This window comes from Tachyglossus aculeatus, chromosome 3 (assembly GCF_015852505.1).
Source record: "Tachyglossus aculeatus isolate mTacAcu1 chromosome 3, mTacAcu1.pri, whole genome shotgun sequence".
Lineage (NCBI taxonomy): Eukaryota > Metazoa > Chordata > Mammalia > Monotremata > Tachyglossidae > Tachyglossus > Tachyglossus aculeatus.
In genome coordinates, this window is record NC_052068.1 from 11,663,075 (window position 1) to 11,687,657 (window position 24,583).

Sequence of the window (24,583 nt, forward strand, 5' to 3'; positions counted from 1 at the left end):
CTCTCCGCCTTCGAAATGGGGTTCAATATCTATTCTTCATCCTCCTTAGACTCTGAGCCCCATGTGAGACAGAGCTACATCCTACCTGACGATGTTATACCTTTCCCCAGCACTTAGTGCAGTGCTTGACCCAAAGAAAAGACTTAACAGATGGCATCAACAGCCATGACCATGGCCACAATCACGGTCATTCATTCATTTGATCGTGTTTATTGAGTACTTATTGCGTGCTTGGGAGGGTACAATAAAACAATAAACAGACTCATTCCCTGACCACAGAGAGTTTACAGCCTAGACGAGGACCTGACCGGCCAGACATAGGCCTGTGTTCACTCCAGTCACGGGGGCACTGGCCCCCCAGCCAGCCAGTGGAGTAACTGTCCTCCACTTGGCTGGCCTTCTGAGGTACCCCCGAGGACCCGGCCCCACGGAGGCTTCCGGGGGCTCCCCACCCCAGCATGTTCCCACCTCCTGGGACCACTCAGCCCTCCCACCAGGCCCCAGGCTTCTCCCAACTCCCCCCAGAAAATTACCTCCGCCCTCCTCAGGCTTTTCCCCCGTTGGGAGCTGCAGCCATCTGGGAGCCCCCGACCTCCAGCCGAGAAGAGATCAGTTGGCAGAGCAGAAAGGGTCTAGTGGGCAGATTTGTCCCAGATTTGTCATCAGACAGTGGCCACCTTGCACTCAGATCTTTTTTGTATTAAAGGTATTTGTTAAGCGCTTGCTATGCACCAGGCATCATGTTAAGCGCTGGGCTAGATACGAGCTAATCAGGTTGGACGCAATCCATGTCCCACATGGGGCTCACGGTTTTCATCCCCATTTTAAAGATAAGGTAACTGAGGCACGGAGCGGTTAAGCAACTTAAGGTCACAAAGCAGACAAGTGGAGGAGCCAGAAGTAGAACCCAGATCTTTCTGACTCTGAGCTCGTTGAGGGCCTGGAGTGTGTCAGTTGTGTTGTCATACTGTACTCTCCCAAGTCCTTCGTGCAGAGCTCTGCACGCGGTAAGTGCTCAATAATTATGATTGTCTGACTAACCACTAGGCCACACCGCTTCTCATACAGCTCCCAAGGGATTATGTGTCCGGTCCGCTGAAGAGGCATAGGCAGGTCTCAGCAGTGCACCCTCTCACAGCTTCCTCTTCCCCCTCTTCCTCCTCCCTCTCCCATCACAGGGGATTGGATAGGAGGCCAATTCTAGTGATGATGTCACTAGGAGCAAAGGCCAGGTTAATAATAATAATGACGGCATTTGTTAAGCTCCTACTATGTGCCAAGCACTGTTCTAAGCACTGGCATACAGTACAGTGCTCTGCACATAGTAAGCGCTCAATAAATATGATTGATTGATTGATTGATTGGCATAGATACAAGGTCATCAGTTTGTCCCATGTGGGGCTCGCAGTCTTAACCCCTATTTTACAGATGCGGGAACTGAGGCATAGAGAACTGAATTGACCTGCCCCAGGTCAAGTGGTGGAGGTGGGATTAGAACCCGTGACCTCTGACTCCCAAGCCCCTGCCCTTTCCACTAAACCACGCTCCTAGACTAATGTAAACCAGTGACACCCAGGGAAGCAGCATGGCACAGTGGCTAGAGCATGGGCCTGGAATTCAGAAGAAGATCATGGGTTCTAATCCCGGGTCCAGCACTAGTCTGCTGTGTGACCTTGGGTAAGTCACTTCACTTCCCTGGGCCTCAGTTCCCTCACCTGTAAAATGGGAATTGGGACTGTGCGCCCCATGTGGGACAGGGACTATGTCCAACCCAATTCGCTTGTTTTTACCCCTGCTCTTAATGCAGTGCCCGGCCCATAGTAAGTGCTTAACAAATACCACAATTGTTATTATTATTATCATTAGTCATAAACTAACTTTAACCAGCGATCTCCACACTAGACAAAAACTCACTTCTGCAGTCTAGAGTGAAGGCAGAGTCTCCTGAAGCAACATTCACCATGCTAGACTTCCCCACGATCAAAGAACTTTAGGATTTATGGACAATGTAGTGTTGCTTCGTGTCCTCGGGGCTTTGTGCTAAGTGCTATTCAGAGTTTTTCATAAGACATTCTGCCCTCCTTCCAAATCACCCTGGCAACCATGGATCTTCTATGCATTAAATCGAATATATGAGCGCACTGCCATTATTCCTTTGATTTATAGAATGCTGTTCTTCTCAGGATTCCAGGTTGCTTTTACACGTTTGCGTTGTCTTGGTCTGTCCCAGCACTGTTGCTGGGTGGGGGGAGTTTGTTAGCACCCATTTTCCAGAGAGAGAAGTCGAAGCCCAGGGAGGCCAGTCCAACTCTAGGGAGGTGTGAGTGGAGGGGGCGGGTCTGGGGATATCTCTTGGTTCAGGGTCATGAAATTAGGGTGAGGGCCAGGAAATCTCTCCCTCTCACACCCCTCTCCTCCCCAACCTGGACAAATCCAACTGAAGCTCTGGTTGACCATTTGTTGTGCTGATAGGAGAAGTCCCACCACAGAGAGGATCTCCGATCCCCCCGTTCCCTCCTCACCTCCCTCCAATACCACCTGGTCCCATCCCCCGGAAGGAGGCTGCTCCCGCTTCTGTCCCACACACTTCAAACAGTGGCCGTCTTCCTTGTTGCCCTGTGCGGTGGACGTCATTCACAGTCCCTGCATCGAAAAATCAGGAGGTCCTCTAGGCATGGGGCCTGGAGTACTTTAGAGATGCAGTAGTGCTTATTGGCTACAGCATGGGCCCGGGAGTCAAAAAGACCTGAGTTCTAATCCTGACTCTGCAAAGTGTCTGCTGTGTGACCTTGGGCAAATCACTTAACTTCTCTGTGCCTCAGTTACCTCATCTGTAAAAATATCTGTAAAAATATGTATCTTGTACATAGTGTCCAGTGCTTAGAACAGTGCTTTGTACATAGTAAGCACTTAACAAATGCCATTATTATTATTATTATTATTATTATATTTATTATTATATTTAGTTTGTTAATGATCTGCATTTAGCTTTAATTCTATTTGTTCTGACGACTTGACACCTGTCCACATGTTTTGTTTTGTTGTCTGTCTCCCCCTTCTAGACTGTGAGCCCATTGTTGGGTAGGGACCATCTCTATATGTTGCTAACTTGTACTTTCCAAGTGCTTAGTACGGTGCTTTGTGCACAGTAAATGCTCAATAAATACAATTGAATGAGTAAATGAATAAAAATTGAGGACTAAGAGTGTGAGCCTCATGTGGGATAGGGACCGTGTCCAACCTGATTAACTTGTATCTACTCCAGCGCTTTGACCAGTGCTTGACACATAGTAAGCACTTAACAGGTACCATTATTATTATTATTATTAATAGTTATTATTTACCCCAGTAGCCCTAGGCTCGGGATGGACCACGCAGAAGCAATAGAATGACTGATCCACAGTCAGCAGGAAGCGGGGAGCACTGGAACCCAGGCCTTTCCTCCCAGCCTGCTGCCCTCCTTCCCATGAGACAGAGAGACCGGGCATCCATAGATTGATGTTTTGCTGCATTTTGAGGTATGCTTTGTCGGTAACATTTTTGGCTTGCTCCTCTTGAGGAGTGGCAGGGGCTTAGTTGTTGAGAGATTAGACCTGTCCTCTTTCAAATTCACTTGAAAAAGTTGCTACCCAATCAATCAATCGATCAAGCATATTTACTGAGCACTCACTGTGCTCAGGGCACCACACTAAGTCCTTGGGAGAGTACAACACAACAATAAAGGGACACATTCCCTTCCCCGCCAACGAGTTTACAGTCTAGAGGGCTGAGCAGATGAGGCTTGCATTCTGACCTTCTGCTGCTTGGGGCCAGATCCAGCTGACGTGGGTGGAAGCCCCCCACCCCGCCCTCCCCCAGGGGAATGTGTCTGTGACATTGTTTACTCTCCTCAGCGTTTAGTACAGTGCTCTGCACTCAGTAAGTGCTCAATAAATACAATTGGCTGACTCTGGGATGGAAGGGTCTGTGATCTCGGAAGCTGGCCATGACTTTAAGAATGTCTGTCTCCCCAGAACGACCCATCTGCTGCCATGAAGTCGAACTGGTACACATATCCATAGAGGTTTCTTGGTAAAGATATGGAAGAGTGGTTTTCCATTGCTTTTTTCCATCAAACATCAAAGGATGCTGACAAAATAATATCCTTCTCCATGTGAATTGTGTGTGCCTAGGTTCAGAGGTGGGAGAGCAGCAGGAAGATGGAAATGATGGTTCTGTCAGGAGACTTTTTTTTCAGGTGGAGAGGACTCATATTCATTCATTCATTCAATCGTATTTATTGAGTGCTTACCGTGTGTAGAGCTCTTGGGAGAGTACAATACAACAATAGACACATTTTCTTTCTACAATGAGCTTACAGTCTTATTGATGGCCTATTTGTTCAGAGTTCTGTACTAATTTTTCTGGCAATGTTAAGCTCTTACTATGTGTCAGGCACTATACTAAGTGCTGAAGTAGTTGTAAGCTCATCAGGATGGACACAGTCCTTGTTCCACATGGAATTCACAGTATGAAGCCCCATTATACAGATGAGATAACTGAAGCACAGATAATTTTAAAAGACTTGCCAAGGTCACTGAGCAGACAAGTGGCAGAAATCTCAATCTGAGTTGACTTGGTTTACAGGGCAGGACAGGGAGTTTGGAGCTGGCGGGGGGAGAGGAGGTGTCTGTAGGGTCCAGATAGTCGTACTTATTAAACGCTTACTACGTGCCAGCCACTGTTCTAAGCAATGGGGTAGATAAAATTTAACCAGTTTGGACACAGTCCCTGTCCCGCATGGGGCTCCCACTCTTAATCCCCATTTTACAGATAGGGTAGCTGAGGCCCAGAGAAGAGAAAGGACTTGCCCAAGGTCACAGAGGAGATGCGTGGCCCAGCCGAGATTAGAAACTTGGTCCTTCTGACTCCCAAGCCCGTGATCTATCCACTAAGCCTCACTGTCCAGATATGGGGAAAAGAAAGAGGCGCCATTGCCAGACTGAGGGAAACTGAGGTAGGTGGTGGGATCTATGAGGGGGAGAAATATTTTTCCAATATAAAGTGGAGTCTGCCAGTGAGATTCTGCTTCTGCTGAACTCAGCACCAGAGTTCTTGCCACATAGTAAGTGTTCAATAAATACAACCAATTGATTGATTGATCTTTGAAGGCAGGGATCAGATTTTTTGTTTCCTAGTGAAAGAAGCACTGGGCAGGGAGACAGGTGACCTGGGTTCAAATTCTGGTTCTGACACTGGCCTGCTTTGTGACTTTGGGCAAATCCCTTCACTTCTCTGTTCCTCGATGTTCTCATTTGTAAAATGGGGATAAAAACCTCTGGTCTTCCTCTCTTATAGAATCAATCACTTAGTACGGTGCTCTGCACACAGTAAGCACTAAATAAATAGTATTGAATGAATCAATCAATCAATCAATGGCATTTATTGAGCACTTACTGCATGCAGAGTACTGTACTAAGCGCTTGGGAGAGTACAATAAAACAGAGTATATATTATATATATAACAATATAACAGAGTTGGTAGGCATATTCCATGCCCACATTGTGTAACTATCCAGGTATTAGCACAGTCCTTGGCAAATAATAAGCACCTAATAATTATCATATTAATATGTCAATACTGTTATTGTTATGATTATTATTTTATTTATTAAGCATTTATTATGTGCCAAGCACTACACCAAGCCCTGTGAGTAGAAACACGATAATCAGATTGCACACAGTCCCTGTCGACTTGGCGTTCGCAGTCTAAGTAGGAGTAGGACTTAATCCCCATTTTACAGATGAGAAAGCTGAGGCACAGAGAAGTTAAGTGACCTGGCAAAGGTTAAACAGCTGACAAGCAACAGGGCAGAATTAGAATCCAGGACCTCTGACTCTCAGGAGAGTTTGCTCTGTACACTAGGCCATGCTGCTTCCCATTAAAGGCCACAATAAATAGAATTATCATTAGTATTATTGTTCTTACTTATCATACTCTTCCCCAGACACCAAGTTCAGTGTTCTGCACCGTAGATGCCCTATAATGAAAATAGCAATCACAGCATTTATTAATCACTTGCAATGGATCGATATTGGGGTAGATAGATACATGCTAATAAGAGTACATTTGATATCTGCCCGCCCCACAGGCTCATGGACTAAGAGCCAGGGAGAGCGGATATCATATCCCCATTTTACAGATGAGGACCCTGAGGCCCTGAGAGGTGAAATGACTTGCCCGGGGTCACACAGCAGTCTCCTGACACCCATGTCCCTCGATCAATACCACTGAACTCTGCTCCCCCATGCCACACCCCTGCTTGGAGACTGTTGGAGAAGGAAAATACAGGTGAGCTGTACATCGACCTCTTCTATCTCACCGCCAGACTTCTCTCCTGTGTCTTGCCCCTGGCCTGGAATGCCCTCCCTTTTCATATTTGACAGGCAATGACTCTCCCCCTCTTCAAAGCCTTATTGAAGGCACATCTCCTCCAAGAGGCCTTCCCTAATTAAGCCCTCTTTTCCTTTTCTTCTACTCCCTTCTGCATCACCCTGACTCTCTCCCTTTATTCATCCCCCCAACCAGGGCCTCAGCACTTATGCCCATATCTATAATTTATTTATTTCTTTTAATGTCTGTCTCCCCCTCTAGACTGTAATCTCGCTGTAGGCAGGGAATGTGTGTCTGTTTATTGCTATATTGTACCCTCCCAAGCTGCACACAAGTAAGCGCTCAGTCAATATGATTGACTGACTGACTGAATGACTGACCCATGATATCTTACCGCTCCACGGGTCTCGCAAGAAACCATTCCCAAGGGCCTCGAGATCAACCAGGGAGAGGGGAAGCAATGAGTGAGTCCAGGAGCTGAGGGTGACATTTATTTTTACTTACAGAAAAGCTGCTGATCACCACATTCATTTTGGCACTTGACACACTTGAAGTGCTTTGCTGCAATGTGACAGATCACAATTCCTATAAAAATGTACAAAGGGTTGTAAAATCGCCGATGTTTCTCCGCAGCCAGCGGAAGAATGCCTCGAAGCAGAAGTACAAACACAAGGTGCAAAGGAGAGTGTCACAATGATTTCACACTAGTCATAGAATACAGACTCGAAGGAAGTGTTAATGAAAGGAAAAAATAAAAAAACAACGAAAGGCTCCTAGCCGGCAGCAAGGAAATTAAATGGTGTCAAATTTAGCCTTGTAATTAGCAATCAAATTGCAAACCAAGATAAGCAGAGCATAAATTACATTTAAAAGCTTACCCAAATTAAAGTGGAATGCCTGTTAACATTTGTCTCCAAACAGCACGGTAGCAACGCAACGCAGCAATGCAGAAGTGTTTAGCTCAGAAAGGGGGTTGTTTTGAGGTGGGGGTGAGGGGGCGGGGTCTGCCCCATAGCCATGTGGGTTTTCCCTCTCCACATAAACAAGGCCATGGACAATAAACAACAGCTGTGTCGAGTGATCCTTAAAGAAACACCACCAAATATGAGTGGGGACAACTGATTCAAGTTGCACATGGTCACACCCGCTCCCCTCCGAGAAGTCGGGCTCGGGTTGGGGAGACAAGGGTGATGCTAACTCAACTAGCCACATGAGAAAGATTGGGGGTGGGGGGAACCCAGGAGAGGGAATTTAGTTTCGGGATAACCTATTCGGCTCGGAAACCCGTAATTCTGGGTTTTCTCTCCTCACACCAAAGGTGTCTTTCCCCAGATAAACGAAAAAAAGAAAAAATCCAAAAAGAAGGAGAGAAAAGCCAGTGGGAACCGTGTTCACCAATGAGGCTGGGCCTGGCTCCCTCAGAGAATGGTCAAAATCTCCTCTCCCTTCCTCTGGGGCCGAGTGGGGGAAAGAGAGGGGAAGGAAGTTTGGGAACAAGGGTGCTGCTGTCCCCCTTTATCCCCCCAGTAATGTCGTTGGTTAGGAAGCAATTGTGGATGATGGGTGAACCCTTTCGACTAAGTGATTACGTCTACCCTTGAGGCGGCAGCCCGTCTGGCTTCGGCCTTCCTCCGTCCGCTACTGCCGGGGCCCGGGTGACTCCTCTTTGGCTTTCTCGGCTTCCTTCAAGGCGTTGATGACCGGCAGCCAAGGGGAGGGCAGTTCGGGGATCGTTTTCTTGGCTTGAGTTAAGTGGTTAATTGCCGTGTAGAGACTTCCTCGGGATCCTGCTTCCTGCTCGGAATAATACATCTCCAGAGCAGCGGGGGTGCAGTGCTTGTGCTGAGTGAGAGAAGAGGAAACAGGACATTGTCAGCTTGGGGCAGAGGAAGAGCGCTAGGTCTTGGGCCTCGGGCCTCGATAATAATGATCATAATATCATAACGATCATAGTATGTGTTAAGTGTTTACTAAGTGCCGGGGAATGTACTAAACGCCACGGTGGATACGAGCGAATCAGGTTAGACACAGTCCCTGTCCTATATGTGGGGCTAACAGTCTTAATCCCCATTTTACAGATGAGGCAACTGAAGCCCAGATAACAGAAATGACTTGTCCAAGGTCACACAGCAGACATAAGGACGAGCGGGGATTAGAGCCCAAGTTCTTCTGACTCTCAGACCCAGGGTGCATTCATTGGGTGACGCTGCTTCTCCATTGCTTCTCGTCTACTGTAGCAAAGTACAAAGTACTGTAGCAAAGGTGAATGATCACCTTGTGACCTCCCCATCGTTTAGAACAGTGCTTTGCACATAGTAAGCGCTTAATAAATGCCATCATTATTATTATTATTATTATTACTTAACTTCTCTGTGCCTCAGTTTCCTCATCTGTAAAATGGGGATTAAGACTGTGAGCCCCCCGTGGGACAACCTGATCACCTTGTAACCTCCCCAGTGCTTAGAACAGTGTTTTGCACATAGTAAGCACTTAATAAATGCCATCATTATTATTATTATTATTACTTAACTTCTCTGTGCCTCAGTTTCCTCATCTGTAAAATGGGGATTAAGACTGTGAGCCCTCCGTGGGACAACCTGATCACCTTGTAACCTCCCCAGGGCTTAGAACAGTGCTTTGCACATAGTAAGCGCTTAATATAAATGCCATCATTATTAAAGTGAGAGTGGGAGTTAAACCAACCGTAAAACTCAGGGGATTTGACCTGAGCGAGGCCCTGGTTTTAGGTGGGGTCAGACTGACCTTATCAGTCAATAAATGATATTTATAGAGCTCTTAATCTGTGCAACCTTTATTCACCTCTCCGTCAGCCCCACCGCACTTATGTCCATATCTGTAATTCATGTTCCCGGAAGGATCTTTCCTGAGGAGGCCGTGATCCCCCTATCTGAGAAGCCCACTATCGGGCTCCAATGACCTGCATCCAGGCTCATGGCCGTCCTCCTCCCGGACATCTGCATCCCCCCACGAGTACACCGAGGCCTGCCCCCACCACCGCAGAACCCATGGCCGGTCAGAAGCTCATTTATCTCCCAGATCACCTGCAAGAGTTGATCTCTCTGATGACCATCCAACTCCCCTGGACTGGGACCCCTCCCATGATCACTAGAATACAGCCCACATCCTTCCCCTGGCCTGGAATGCCCTCCCTCCACACATCTGCCAAGTTAGCTCTCTTCCTCCCCTCAAAGCCCTACTAAGGGCTCACCTCCTCCGGGAAGCCTTCCCAGGCTGAGCCCCCTTTTTCCTCTCCTCCTCCCCATTCCTCCCCCACCCTACCTTTTTCCCCTCCCCACAGCACTTGTATATATATTTGTACAGATTTATTACTCTATTAATTTTACTTGTACATATTTACTATTCTATTTATTTTGTTAATGATGTGCATATAGCTTTAATTCCATTTGTTCTGACGATTTTTACACCTGTCTACATGTTTTGTTTTGTTGTCTGTCTCCCACTTCTAGACCTTGAGCCCGTTATTGGGTAGGGACCGTCTCTGTATGTTGCCGATTTGTACTTCCCAAGCACGTAGTACAATCCTCTGCACATAGTAAGCGCTCAATAAATGCGACTGAATGAATTAATGAATGAAGAGAATCACCCCTTATAGCAACCTCTAGTCTGCCCAGGTAGCCAACCAGGCCATGGGACATTGTCTTCCCTTGCATCCCCACACCCCCCCCCCTCTCCCCAAAAGCGACCTTCTTTGGGGAGCCTCCACTCCATATCTGTATTCCCAAGGGATGTGACTTATTTCCCCCCTCCCCCCCCCCCGTCCTCCCCCCTCTTTCCCCTTCCCGGGTAACAATGCCCTTGTTCTCACTGTGTTACTTTTAGCAACTACTTGCATTCACACCTACTCAGCCCACCCATGTTATTTGGTTATTTACTCCTCTCCCATGTCCCCTATAATAGTTTCACCCTTCTCCAGAACTACCATCCACAGGACTCCCTTTTCCACCACCTCAGAGACAATTCAGCCAAGAGCCTGGACTCTCCTTGCCATTAGCCTTTTTGATTTGATTGACCGTACACAATTCAACCTTCTACTCTGGGCATCACCCACTTATTTTATTCTTGCTATTACATGCTGTAACTGCTCTCATTGCTGTCATTTACCTTGCTGACCTCACTATGACCTTTCAATTCCCCCGCTCCTACCTTTCCCAGTCCTCACTATCCCCTTCCCCTCTCCCACGCAGCTCTGCCCCTCGCCTTGCTCCTCCCCCACCCTCCTCCCTGCCTCCTCCCTAGATTCTCTCTCTACCAGCGCCAACCCTCATTCCCCCCTCCCCTTGAGTAGTTCTCCTTGAGCAGTTCCCTGCCAAATCCCTCCCTTCCAGCCCCTTCCCTCCCCTCCTCCCCATCTCCATCCCATCCAAGTTCTCCTTTCTCATCACCACCCCTCATCCCCCTCTCCCTCCCCAGGCCCCACCAACTCATTCCCATCCAAACCCTCCCCACCCCTCATACCCTTCCCCCTCCCTCCACAGCTGCTGCCAAGTGTAGCTTATGGAACCCCCGCTCCACTATAGGTAAGCTCGCTTTCATCCTTGACCTGTTCCTTTCCCACTCCCTCCTCCTCCTTGCCCTCACCGAGACTTGGCTCACCCCGGATGACACGGTCTCTTCTGCTGCTCTCTCCAGTGGAGGCCTCTTCTTCTCCCACGCCCCCAGACTCACCGGGAAAGGAGGAGGTGTCAGCTTCCTTCTCACACTCCAATGTTGCTTTCGCACTATCCCTCCTCCCCCTTCCCTTTCCTTCCTTTCCTCTGAGCCCATATTATCCACCTCTGCCACCCCCTCCAGATTCTTGAAGCCATCATATACTGTCCCCCGGACCCAGCTCCAACTTCGTTAACCATTTTGACCCCTTTCTCCCCATCCTTCTCTCTTTTTCCATGCCTACCCTGATCCTCGGAGACTTCAACATCCACATGGATATACCCCGTGACTCCTCTGCCGCCCGCCTTCTATCTCTCCTTGACGCTGCCAACCTCTTGCTCCACCCCATCTCACCCACTCACCAACTTGGTCACATCCTCGACCTCATTATCTCCTACCACTGCACTGTATCCACCCTCACCAACTCTGAAATCCCACTCTCTGACCATAACCTTCTCACCTATCTCTTCTCTCACTCCTTCCCCCTGTAAATCTATAAAACTCCCCCACAGAGACCTCTGCTCTCTTGACCCCATCCATCTCTCTCAATGCATCACACCCCACCTTGCCTCCATATCCACTCTACCCACTCTTGATGACCAGATTACTGCTCTCAACTCCACCCTCTCTACTCAACTAGCTCACTCCCCTTTCCCTTTGCCGCTCTCGCACCACTAACCCACAGCCTTGGATCACTGCCACTGTCCACCTCGTTCGCTCTTATGCTCGAGCTGCTGAACGCTGCTGGTAAAAGTCTAAACACCAAGCCAACCTTGTTCACTTTAAGTTTATCCTTTCCTGCCTTAACTCTGCCCTCACCTCTGCCAGGCAAAACTATTTTTCTTCCCTTACTGACACCCATGCCCATCACCCCCATCAGCTGTTCCGGATATTTAACTCCCTCCTCAGGCCCCCCTCCCCTCCTCCATCTCTCACCCCCAACGATCTGGCCAACTACTTCATTAGTAAAATTAACACCATCAGGTCTGACCTCACCAAAGTCACCCCTCCCCCTTCTCTATTCCCCTCTCCCCGGCTCTCGACCCCCTCCTCTACTTTCCCATTCTTCCCGGGAGTATCTTCAGAGGAGATCTCCTCCCTCCTCTCAAGTGCCACCCCCTCCACCTGTGCTTTGGACCCCATTCCCTCTCATCTTTTAAAACCTCTCACCCCTTCCCTCCTCTCCTCCTTAGCTTCCATCTTCACCCGCTCACTCTCCAACAGCTTCTTCCCCTCTGCCTTCAAACATGCCCACATTTCTCCCATCCTAAAACAACCTTCTCTTGACCCCACAACCCCTTCCAATTATTGCCCCATCTCCCTCTTACCCTTCCTTTCCAAACTCCTAGATTGAGTAGTCTACACTCACTGCCTCGAATTCCTCAACTCCAACTCTCTCCTCAACCCCCTCCAATCTGGCTTCCACCCCCTCCACTCCATCAAAACTGCCCTTTCAAAGGTCACCAATGACCTCCTTCTTGCCAAATCCAAGGCTCCTACCTTATCCCAATCCTCCTCAACCTCTCAGCTGTCTTTGACACTGTGGACCATCCCCTTCTCCTCAACATATTATTCAACCTTGTCTTCACATATTCTGTCCTCTCCTGGTTCTCCTCTTATCTCTCTGGCTGTTCATTCTCAGGCTCCTTCTCGGGCTCCTCCTCCCCCTCCCATCCCCTTACTGTAGGGGTTCCTCAGGGGTCAGTTCTTGGTCCCCTTCTGGTTTCCATCTTCACCCACTCCCTTGGTGAACTCATTTGCTCCCATGGCTTTAACTATCATCTCTGTGCAGATGACACCCAAATCTACATCTCTGCCCCTGCTCTCTCTCCCTCCCCCCAGGCTCGTATCTCCTCCAGCCTTCAGGACATCTCCACCTGGTTGTCTGCCCGACATCTAAAACTCAACATGTCCAAGACTGAGCAGCTTATCTTCCCTCCCAAACCCTGTCCTCTCCCTGACTTTCCCGTCACTGTAGATGGCACTACCATCCTTCCCGTATCACAAGCCCACAACCTTGGTCTCATCCTTGACTTTGCTCTCTCATTCACCCCACACATCCATTCTATCACCAAAACCTGCCGGTCTCACCTTCACAACATCGCCAAGATCCTCCCTTTCCGCTCCATCCAAACTGCTACCTTGTTGGTACAATCTCTCATCCTCTCCCGACTGAATGACTGCATCAGCCTCCTTTCTGATCTCCCATCTTCCTGTCTCTCCCGGCTTCAGTCTATACTTCACTCCACTGCCTGGATTATCTTGCTACAGAAATGCTCTGAGCATGTCACTCTCCTCCTCAAAAATCTCCAGCAGTTGCCTATTAACCTTTGCATGAAGAAAAAGCTCCACACTATTGGCTTCAGGGCTCTCCATCCCCTCACCCCCTCCTACCTCACCTCTCTTCTCTTTTTTTACAGCCCAGCCTGCACACTCTGCTCCTCTGCCGCTAACTTCCTCACTGGGCCTCGTTCTCGCCTGTCCCGCCGTCGACCCCTGGCCCATGTCCTTCCCCTGGCCTGGAATGCCCTCCCTCCACACACCCACCAAACTAGCTCTCTTCCTCCCTTCAAAACCCTACTGAGAGCTCACCTCTTCCAGGAGGTCTTCCAAGATTGAGCCCCCCTTTTGCTCTGCTCCTCCTCCCCTCCCTATCACCCCTACTCCCTCCCTCTGCTCTACCCCCTTCCCTGCCCCACAGCACTTGTGTATATTTGTAAATATTTATTACTCTATTTTATTAATGAGGTGTCTATAATTCTATTTATCCATTTTGATGCTACTGATGCCCTTCTACTTGTTTTGTTTTGTTGTCTGTCTCCCACTTCTAGACTGCAAGCCCATTGTTGGGTAGGGATTGTCTCTATCTGTTGCTGAATTGTACTTTCCAAGCACTTAGTACAGTGCTCTTACACACACTAAATGTTCAATAAATATGATTGGTGGATTGATTGATTACAGAGCACTGTACTCAGTACTTGGGAGAGTACAGCACAATAAAGTTGGTAAACATGATCCCTGTCCCAAGGAGAGAGGTGATAATAATAATTAAAATAATAGAAATAATAATAATATTTATTAAGTTCTTACTTTGTGTCAGGCACTGCACTAAGCCCCGGAACTGATACAATAAAAGATCTGCCACTTGTCTGCTTGTGACCTTGGGTAAGTCACTTCAGTTTTCTGTACCTTAGTTACTTCATCTGTAAAATGGGGATTGAGACTGTGAGCTCCACATGGGACATGGACTGTGTCCAACCCGATTTGTTTGTGTTCACCCCGGTGCTTAGTACAGTGCCTGGCACACAGTAAGTGCCTAACAAATGCCACAAGTATTCTTATTATCGTTGTTGTTATTATGATGATGATGATGATGATGATGATGATGATGATGATGATGATGGACAGAGTCCTTGTCCCACACAGAACTCACGGTCTAAGCAGGAGGGAGAACAGGTATCAGTGGATCCATCGATGCTATTTACTGAGCGCTGACATCCAGACTTCTGCTGTCTTCTCACATTAGAACAGTGGCACCCAGTCCCACCAGGGAGCCCCTGGGCTCTTTCATCCCCCCAATTCTGCATCCCTCAGTCCACGGCTCTGGGCACTTGCCCAGTGGGGGTTTAATTTCCCAACAGGCCATTTGGAAAGAAGACCGATTCCACTGGTCAGAGTTCCAGGGTCAGAGTTCCAGGGTGTGGGACAAAGGAGGGAGACAAGGAATAGGTGAGGTTGATTCTGATCTCTGTTCAGCTTTTCTGCCCCTGACTGGTATCCCCGACTCCTCCAGTCCAAATAGACCTGTGGATGGGGAAATGTGCTATATTGTTGTGTTGTCCTCCCCCAAGCACTTAGAACAGCACTCTGAACACAGTAAGCGCTCAATAAATATCACTGACAGACTGGCTGAGGTGATGAGTTCTGCTCCACAAAGGGGTAACTTTGGGCCACTGCTTCTCCACTAGGGTTCTGAGATGCCTAGGTGTCCCAACACAATTAATCAAGGAGGCCATTAGCTTAGCGATCCATCAGCCAATCTGCAGTATTCACTGAGTTCTTCCTATGTAGAGAGCACAAAATCTCTCTAGACTATAAGCTCTTTGTGGTCAGGGAACCTGTGTAACCAACTCTGTCATATCGCACTTTCCCAAGTGCTTAGTACAGGGCTCTGCACAAAGTAAGTGCTCAATAAATATGAGTGATTGATTGGTTGATTGGAAGAGTACAACACAGCACAGCACAGTTGGTAGAGAAGTTCCCAGCCTGCAAGGAGTTTTCTGATGCTTAAATCCCTTCCTTCAGACTGAAAGCTCATTGCAGGCAGGGAATGTGTCTGTTTACCATTCTCTTGTATCCCCCCAAGCGCTTAGTATGATGCTCTGCCACAGTAAGCACTCAAAAAATATGATTGAATGAATGAAATAATATCACCCCTCTCTCCCTTTCTTCCAGGTAACTTCTCCCTCCTTCTTTCCTTCTCACCTCCATCTTCCTTCCTTATAATCCCTCTCCCCATGTCTCTCCCCCTTTTCCTGTCCCTCTCTCCCTCCACCTCTCTCAATCCTTCTCTCTCCCCCCAGCTCCACCTTGCCGGTCCTATCTCTCTCATGTCTGTATCTCTCCTTTCCCACTCGCCCCAGCTTTTTCAGTCCTTCTCTCCCCCTCCTTCTCCCCCCTACAGTGGCCCTATCTCTCTCATTTCTCTATTTCTCCTGCCTCGATCCCTCCCACACTGCAAGCAAAGCACCACCCTGCTCAGATTTCTCATCGAATCTAAGGATGCTACAACTGGCCTTTCAAAACCTTATCTTTACATTTTGAATCTGTCTGAGGTATTTACTGAGCACCTACTGCAAACTGAGCACCGTACTAAGTACTTGGGAGGGTACGATACAATGGAGTTCATAAACCTGCCCACAAGGAGCTCACAGTCTATGGGGGAGACATATTAAAAATGAATGCCAGATAGAGGAAGAGTCAGAGTATAAGGATGTAGACGTAAATGCTGTGGGGCTGGGGAAGGGATGACAGATTTCGATCTGTTTTCCCCCGGGGGGGAGCCTTCAGAGTCAGTAGGCAATTTCTCATTCCCTAGTCCATGGGGAAGACAGACCTGGGAAGTACTGCTGCCTGGAAACTGTATGGAAAGATTTGTTTCTCTCTCCATCAGCTGTTACAGCTGAATCTGTGGCTTCCTGGAAATGGAACACTCTGGATTGCAGGATATTTTTAGAAATGATGATGACGATGCTGAAGTGGCTAATTATTCCCTCCTGATGAGCTGCAGTAAGAACCGGCCTTCTTCATGATAACTGCTTGAATGGGTGAAACATCCACGTATGTAGCAGTGGTTAGTTTGGTTAGTTATAACTACCTCTAGACTGTAAGCTCGTCATGGACAGGGAATGTGCCTGCTAATTCTGTTGTATAGTATTCTCCCAAGCAATTAGTACAGTGCGCTGCATATAGTAAGCACTCAATAAATATGATTGATGTGCATCTAGCTTTACTTCTATTTATTCTGATGACTTGACACCTGTCCACCTGCTTTGTTTTGTTGTCTGTCTCCCCCTTCTAGACTGTGAGCCCGTTGTTGGGTAGGGACTGTCTCTATATGTTGCCAACTTATACTTTCCAAGTGCTTAGTACAGTGCTCTGCACACAGTAAGCACTCAATAAATGTAATTGAATGAACGATTGACCGATTGATTATACCTGCAGAAGACAGGTATAATCCATTAGCATTAGCATTAGCATTAGCTAATCCATTTGATCCATTAGCATTTCGTGAGCATTGACTGGGTGTGGATAATGTATTGAGCTCTTAGGAGAGTGCATTTGAAGGAAAAGATAAAGTCCCTGCTTTCAAGGAGCTTACAATCTAATGAGAGAGACAGGCAGGCCTAAATAATTAATCAGGGAAGCCTGATCTTTTCTGACCACCGACATCGTTGTTTCTCCTCTCCAGGGGTAGGCTGGCGCTCTCTCTCTCTCTCTCTCTCTCTCTCTCTCTCTCTCTCTCTCTCTCTCTCTCTTCTTCCCTTTGGTTCCCTTCTCCCACCCCCTTTCTCTTTCCTTCAAATGCTCCTGAAGCTGGTTTTGGTTTCCCAGACAGAACTTCCATCTTCAACCCTCTCATCACACAGCTCCCATCTTTCCTCAGGCTGTGCCCTTCCATTCCCATGGTTACGACCTTGTCTCACAACAAAACTTAAAATGGGAGCCTCCCGGGCCATGACTGTGGCCAATTCCCCACTGAGTTATGGATTCTTATAAAAGCCCTCGTTAACAAGCACAGCCACTGCATTAAACATTGTATCACAATGATGCCGATGATAAAAAGTATGGACCAAAGAGAGGGTTGGAAAATAGCTGCTATATATGATGACGGAGCCAGAATAACAAATTCAGCCAAACTGACTAGATACCCGGTAGTTTGATAAGCTTAATGAAACAGGGGACACTGTCAATATGGCTGTTCCCTTAAGCAGAACTTTTGCAAGGACATTCATAAAGGGGATAAGTAAAAGCTATCTGGTAGAGCACCTGAATCCAAGAAAATCCAATTATCACCTCTGTTCTTGCAGACCCCGACCAGCCTTCCAGTTTAAGGGAACCAGGATATTCTATTCTGGTCTCTGTTGCGAAGGGAGTGGGAGTGCTTCTGACTACCGGTCACTCATCAGGGGGATTTTTTTAATCTCCACTAATTATCACATACTTGACTAGTGCCTATATGGACAATTTTGTAAAACAGCAAGCTCACTGTTATATTCACACATATAGATATATTTAGACTGAAATCATATCTCTTGGGAAGACTTTAATCCTTATGAATTAATTTATACCCATCTTCATCCCTTATATATATATATATATATATATATATATATATATATGTAAGGATATCAATCAATCAATCATATTTATTATTATTAATAATAATAATAACATTTATTAAGCACTTACTATGTGCAAAGCACTGTTCTAAGTGCTGGGGAAGTTACAATGTGATCAGGTTGTCCCACGGCGGGCTCACAGTCTTAATCCCCATTTTACAGATGAGGGAACTGAGGCCCAGAGAAGTTAAGTGACTTGCCCAAAATCACACAGCTGACAAGTGGCACAGTGGGGATTTGAACCCATGACCTATTTATTGAATGTTTACTGTGTGCAGAGCACAGTTCTAAGCCTTTGGGAGAGTACAGAGTTGGTAGACATTTTTCCTGGGCAAAATACACATTTTCTCAATGTATTTATTTTGAGCACAGTGTGCCCAGTGGATAGAGAACAGGCCCAAGAGTCAGAGAACCTGGGTTCTAATCCTGTCTCTGCCACTTGTCTGCTGTCTGACCTTGGGCAAGTCATTTGGGCAAGCTTCTGTATGCCTCAGTTACCTCCTCTGAAAAATATGGGGATTAAGACTGAGAGCCTTATGTCTGAATTGCACTTTCCAAGCACTTAGTACAGTGTTCTACACACAGTAAGTGCTCAATAAATACGATTGAATGAATGAATGAATGACTGTGTCCATCTCAATTACCTTGTATCTACCCTTGCACTTCGTACAGTGCCTAGCACACAGTCAGCGCTTAACAAATACCATAATTATTATAATTTTGACCACTCTACTTGACCATATTTTTATGTTTGTCTCCCCCATTAGAGTGTAAGCTCCTAGTGGGCAGGGAACATGTGACTTCTTTATTCTGTACTTCCCAAGGGTACACCATAAAGCTGCACCCTTGTTAAACTGTGAATGAGTGTGACCCGCGCATCCCTGGGTGACTCTTTGATCGGATCCCACCAGTTGAAGGATTGATTTACTGGGCCACGTCCTCTGATTAGTTCCTGCAGACAGGCTCTGATTGGCTAGCACATCTGCCAATCTTCTGACACAGCTGGGCTGGGGTGCTCAGGTAGGGCCAATCTACTTACTCTACCTCAATGTCGCCTATCTCAATTGCCTCAATCTCACCAAAAACCTCTCACCCACATCCTGCCTCTGGCCTGGAATACCATCCTTTTTTATATCCAACAGACAATTACCATTGCCACCTTCCAAGCTTTATTGGAGGCCCATCTCCTCCAAGAGGCCTTCCTTAAGCCCTCATTCCCTCTTTTTCCACTCCCTTCTGCCTCACCCTGACTTGCTCCCTTTATTTCACAGCTCCCAGCTACACAGCACTTATGCACATATCCATAATTTATTCATTTATATAGATGCCTGTCTTCCACTCCCTGTGAGCAGAGAATGTGTCTGTAGTGTTGTAGTATCTCTCCCAAGTGCTTAGTACAGTGCCCTGCAAACTGTAAATGCTCAATAAATATGACTGATTGATTGGATTCGGGCCTAGATCTCCCGGCAGGCACACAGTAAGAAAGAAACGGTCCAACATTTGGGGGCTCCCCTGTTTTCACCTCTGTTTGGGCTGACACGGTGGAGCTCCTCAGAGATGAAAGTGGGGCCCAGGGCTGCCTGCACTGAGGGTAGAGGGCTGGCCGGCCAGCTGGAAGATGTCACCGAGAGAGACCCAGAGACAGATGGAGAGAAGGGTTCAAGAAATCCAAATGACTATCCTTCTTCTTCCCCGTTACCCGCCTCTCCACCACACTCATCTCCTCCCAGCCAGGCCTGGAAAGCCAATCAGTCATTCACTCATTCATTCATTCAATCGTATCTCTTGAGCACTTACTGTGTGCAGAGCACTGTGCTAACAGACACAAAGCTTCCTGGTGACCTTAGCCCTTAGGTGATGTGGAAGAGCTAATGTGGGGTAGGGGGTGTATGGGAGAGGAACAAGTCAGGGAAAGAGAAGATTAATGAGGAACAGCTTTGAAGCAGATCGGACGATGGTCTTGAAACGTTGACAAGGACAATATGGGAATGCCTGCTGCCTTTCAAGAGATTTTAATGTACCATGCTGAGATGAACTGTTTTTAATGGATGATTTTAGTCTTCCCAACTACAGAAAAATGTCCTTGACTCCCTCCTCTCACACAGTTGCTCTTGACCCCAGCAGTCCCTATCCTCCGTGCACTGAATCTCGCAGCTGGAGAGCTAGAATGTGCTGGCATGGGAACTGCAGTTCTCTCCTCCAAGGGACTCGGCATTTCCTGGTCCCTTGAAAATGCACAAATGAAAGCTTCTGAGGGAAGTCACCGAGACTCTGCAGGAGCGGGAGGTAATGAGCGAGCAAAGGAAAATAATGGCCAAAGCGCATGGTGGTGATAGAGGGCCAGAACCTTCACCTTCTTGATTATAATCTGCAGGAGAAATAATTAAGGGCCTGGGGCAAGCCTAGAAATAAGTGACAGAGGGTTAATAAGAACTGAATCTTCCCTGGGCTGCTCTGACCACCCCCTTCCCCCCAATCTTTTTCTGGGAGGAGAGCAACTGACAGCAAACTCCGTGCTAGAAGTGAGAACAACTCTATCTTAAATCCACTTCTTCTCATCCACACTGGGGAGTTGGATGAGAAAGTGTGGTTGGCTCGGTGTACACCATCACCACTACTGCAGAAATAACTCAAGCGTGTCCTGCTAGAGGGAGAACCCGCCTTTCCCCTCTCCCTCTTTGCTGATCTCCTAGTATAGCCCAATCCGCACTCTTCACTATTCTAATATCTGGACCTTGATTTTGTCTATCCTGCTCCCAAATCCTTGCTCACCTAGTCCCTCGAGCCTGGAACCCCCTCCCGCTTCCTTTCTGACAGACCACCCTTCTCCCTACCTTCAAAACCCTTCTAAAATCACATCTCCTCCAAGAGGTCTTCCCTGACTAAGCCCTAATTTCCCCTATCCCCCTTCCCCTTAAGCACTTTGATCAACTCCCCAGCCCCACAACATTTATTTCCACACCCTTATTCTCTGCTATTTCCCCAAAAAGTGGACTCTGAGCCCATTAATGAAAATAATAATACTTGTTAAGCACTTACTATGTGCCAAGCACTGTTCTAAACTCTGAGGCAAATATAATGCTTTGCACATAGTAAGCGCTTAATAAATGCCATTATTATTATTATTATATAAATTAATCAGGTTGGACCCAGGCCCTGACCCACATTGGGCTCACACTCTTAATTTCCGTTTTTTACAGTTGAAGTAACTGAGGCACAGAGAAGTTAAGTGACTTGCCCAAAGTCACATAGCAAACAAGTGGTGGAACCAGGATTAGAACCCATGACCTTCAAACTCCCAGGCGCATGCTCTATCCACTATACCGTGCTGCTTCTCATCCAGTGATTGGCACATAGTAACAGTGCCAGCGCATAGAACAGTGCTTGGCACATAGTAGGGGCTTAACAAATACCATCCTTATCATATTATTATTGAGTCCTTAACAAATACTATAATTATTATCATTATCAAGCACTTACTATGTGTCGGGCACTGCACCAAGTGCTGCGGGGGAAGGGAGAATATAAGCAAATCAAGTTGGACACAGTCCCTGTCCCACATGTGGCTCACAGTCTTAATCCCCATTGTACAGATGAGGTAACCGAGGCACAGAAAAGTGAAGTGACTTACCCAAGGTCACAGAGCAGACAAGTGATGGAGCTGGGATTAGAACCCATGACCTTCTGACTCTCAGGCTCATGCTCTATCCCCTCAGGCTTACCCCCTAACTCCATTATTTCCAGGAGTATATTTGGGCAGCAGCTACTGTCTAAGCGCTTAGTACAGTGCTCTGCACATAGTAAGCGCTCAATAAATACGATTGATTGATAGAGGAAACTGGCCCCTCAAGGACACTGAATATTCAAGAGGAACACAGCCCGGGCAGAGACCTGGCCTGAGATTTACTGTTCAGGGCTTCCTGCCAGCAAGCTTATGTCAAAACTCACACTGAGAATTCATTTTCTCTCTGTAACACCAGAAGCAGACCCTGAGCCATGGAAGGGACTATTGATTTGTCTCTAGGAAGGCATTAATTGTCACTTCCTCAGACTCCCTCTGCCATACGGAATCCCCCCTGTGTGAAACAGATTCTCTGAGCAGGTGCTTCATCAGAAAGGAAGCAGATCCAGGGAATGATTTCCGAGTTTTAATTACCGCTTGCCTGCTTGGACCGCTGCGTGACCTTGGGTGAGTTGCTTAACTTCTCTGGCCCACTGGCTTCAAAGCAGTTTAAGGAGTGGGTGCCCAGTGCTTGTTGGTGCTGTGGTTTGCTTAGAAGCTTTGGGAAAATAAAAAATATGGAAGGGGGAAGCAATGTGGCCTAGTGGAGAAAGCCTGGGTCTGAGAATCAGAGGGCCTGGGTTCTAATCCCAGATCTGCCACTTGCTTTCTGTGTCATCCTGGGCAAGTCATTTAACTGCTCTGTACCTCAGTTTCCCCATCTGTTAAATGGGGATTCAATCCCATTCTCCCTCATACTTAGACTGTGAGCACCATGGGGGATGGGGACTACTCCCTCCAGATTAACTTGTTTCTGCCCCAGTGTTTAGAACAGTCCTTGTCACATAGTGAGCCTGTGAGCCCACTGTTTCTAGACTGTGAGCCCACTGTTGGGTAGAGACTGTCTCTATATGTTGCCAACTTGTACTTCCCAAGCGCTTAGTAAAGTGCTCTGCACACAGTAAGCGCTCAATAAATACGATTGATTGATGTAATAAGCACGATTGAAAAGAAATAGCTAGTCTCTATTCGCAGCATCAAAGGATAGGAAACATCTGTCTTGTTTTCAGATCATCTTTACTAGCTTTAGGGCTTTTCCCTGGAAACAAAAACTTTGGCCAGAGTTTCTCCGAGACAATTCCAAGCCTCCGTTTTGGCCCTCAAGGTCTTCTGAGTCTCATCTGGGTCTCAGCTATGAGTCAACACACCCACAGCCTTCCAACAGTATCTTCGTTCTTCCAACTCAGGTTGTTGATGATGTGCATTTCCTCCGATCCCAATCCCTGTGCCGCTGTCCCTCCCTGCCCTCCTCCAGCTGCTCTTTCTTGACCATCGTCCAAGTCTCATTGGGTGATTTTGCTTGCTTTTAAATGGCTTTTGCTAAGCGCTTACTATGTTCCAGGTACCGTAGTAAGCGCTGGGGTAAATACAAGTTATTCAGGTTGGACCCAGTCCATGTCCCACATGGGGCTCACAGTCTTCATCCCCATTTTACAGATGAAGTAACTGAGGCCCAGAGAAGTTAAGGGACTTGCCCAAGGTCACACAGCAGATGTGTAGCGGAGTCTGGACTAGAACCCAGGTCCTCTGACTCCAAGGCCTGTGTCCTTTCCAGTAGGTCACTCAGGGGAAGTGAGGGTTTATTTAGAGAAGGCCTCTAGAAGGGAATGTGATTTTAGTAGGGCTTTGGAGGTGGGAAGTGTGGTGGCCTGTCACATATGAAGGGGGATGGGGTTCCTTGGCCCAAGAGAGGAGATGAACAAAGGGTCAGATGAGAGAAAGATGACATTGAGATGCAGTGAGTACGTTGGTGTTAGAGGAGCGAATTATGTGGGCTGGGTTGTAGTAAGCAATTGGTGAGGTAAAGTAAGAGGGGGAGAGCTGATTGAGGGCTTTAAAGCCAATGGTGAGGAGTTTCTTTTTGCTGTGCAAGTGGATAGATAACCACTGGAGGTTCTTGAGGAGTGGGGAGGTGTGAACTGAGCTTTTTTTAGGAAAATGATCTGGGAAGCAGAGTGAACTATGGACTGGGGTGGGGCAAGACAGAAGGCTGGGAGATCAACAAAGAGGCCGATGCAGGAGTAAAGGAGGGATATGATAAGGGCTTGGATCAGCATGGTAACAGTTTGGATGGAGAGGAAAGGACATATTCTAGAGGTTTAATAAAGGTAGAACAGCAGGATTTGGTGACAGATTGAATGTGTAGGTTGAGAGAGATGAATTGAGGCTAAAGCCAAGGGTATGGGCTTGTGAGATGGGGGGACAGTGGTGCTTTTTATAGTCATGAAAAAGACATGGGGAGGACATGATTTGGATGGGAAGATAAGGAGTTCTATTTTGGCCGAGTTTAGTTTGAAGGGACAATTGGAAATGATGATGATGGTATTTGTTAAGCACTTACTATGTGCCAAGCACTGTTCTAAGCACCAGGATAGATACAAGGTAATCAGGTTGCCCCACGTGGGGCTCACAGTCTTCATCCCCATTTTACAGATGAGGAAGCTGAGGCCCAGAGAAGTGAAGTGACTTGCCCGAGGTCACACAGCTGACAAGTGGCAGAGCCGGGATTAGAACTCACGACCTCTGATGCCCAAGCCCGGGCTCTTTCCACTAAGCCATGCTGCTTCCCCTAAATCCAACAAGAGTGGAAATCCAACTAGAGATGTCCTGAAGGCAGAAGGAAACATGAGACTTCAGAGAAGGGGAGAGATCAGGGCTGGTGAGGTAGATTTAAGATTCATCCACATAGAGGCGAAGCCATGGGAGCGAATGAGTTCTCCAAGGGAGTGGATGGAGATGGCAAATAGAAGGGGACTCAGAACTGAGCCTGGAGAGACCCCCACAGTTAGAGGTTGGGAGGCGAGGAGAAGACTGAGAAAGAGATCAAGAAGGAGAGGT

The 24,583-nt window shown here is 47.4% G+C and overlaps 1 protein-coding gene across 3 annotated transcripts in view; it reads right to left on the minus strand.

Annotated features, from left to right (window-relative positions):
* Window positions 1-6,849: 6,849 nt before the first annotated feature.
* CALY (calcyon neuron specific vesicular protein) overlaps window positions 6,850-24,583 on the minus strand; it is a 127,330-nt gene continuing 109,596 nt past the window's right edge. For all 3 annotated transcript variants that reach the window (XM_038743939.1, XM_038743938.1, XM_038743940.1), the window contains exon 5: window positions 6,850-8,215. In XM_038743939.1, the coding sequence (XP_038599867.1) occupies window positions 8,012-8,215 (204 nt within the window). In that variant the 3' untranslated portion in view covers window positions 6,850-8,011. The remainder of the gene's footprint in view (window positions 8,216-24,583) is intronic.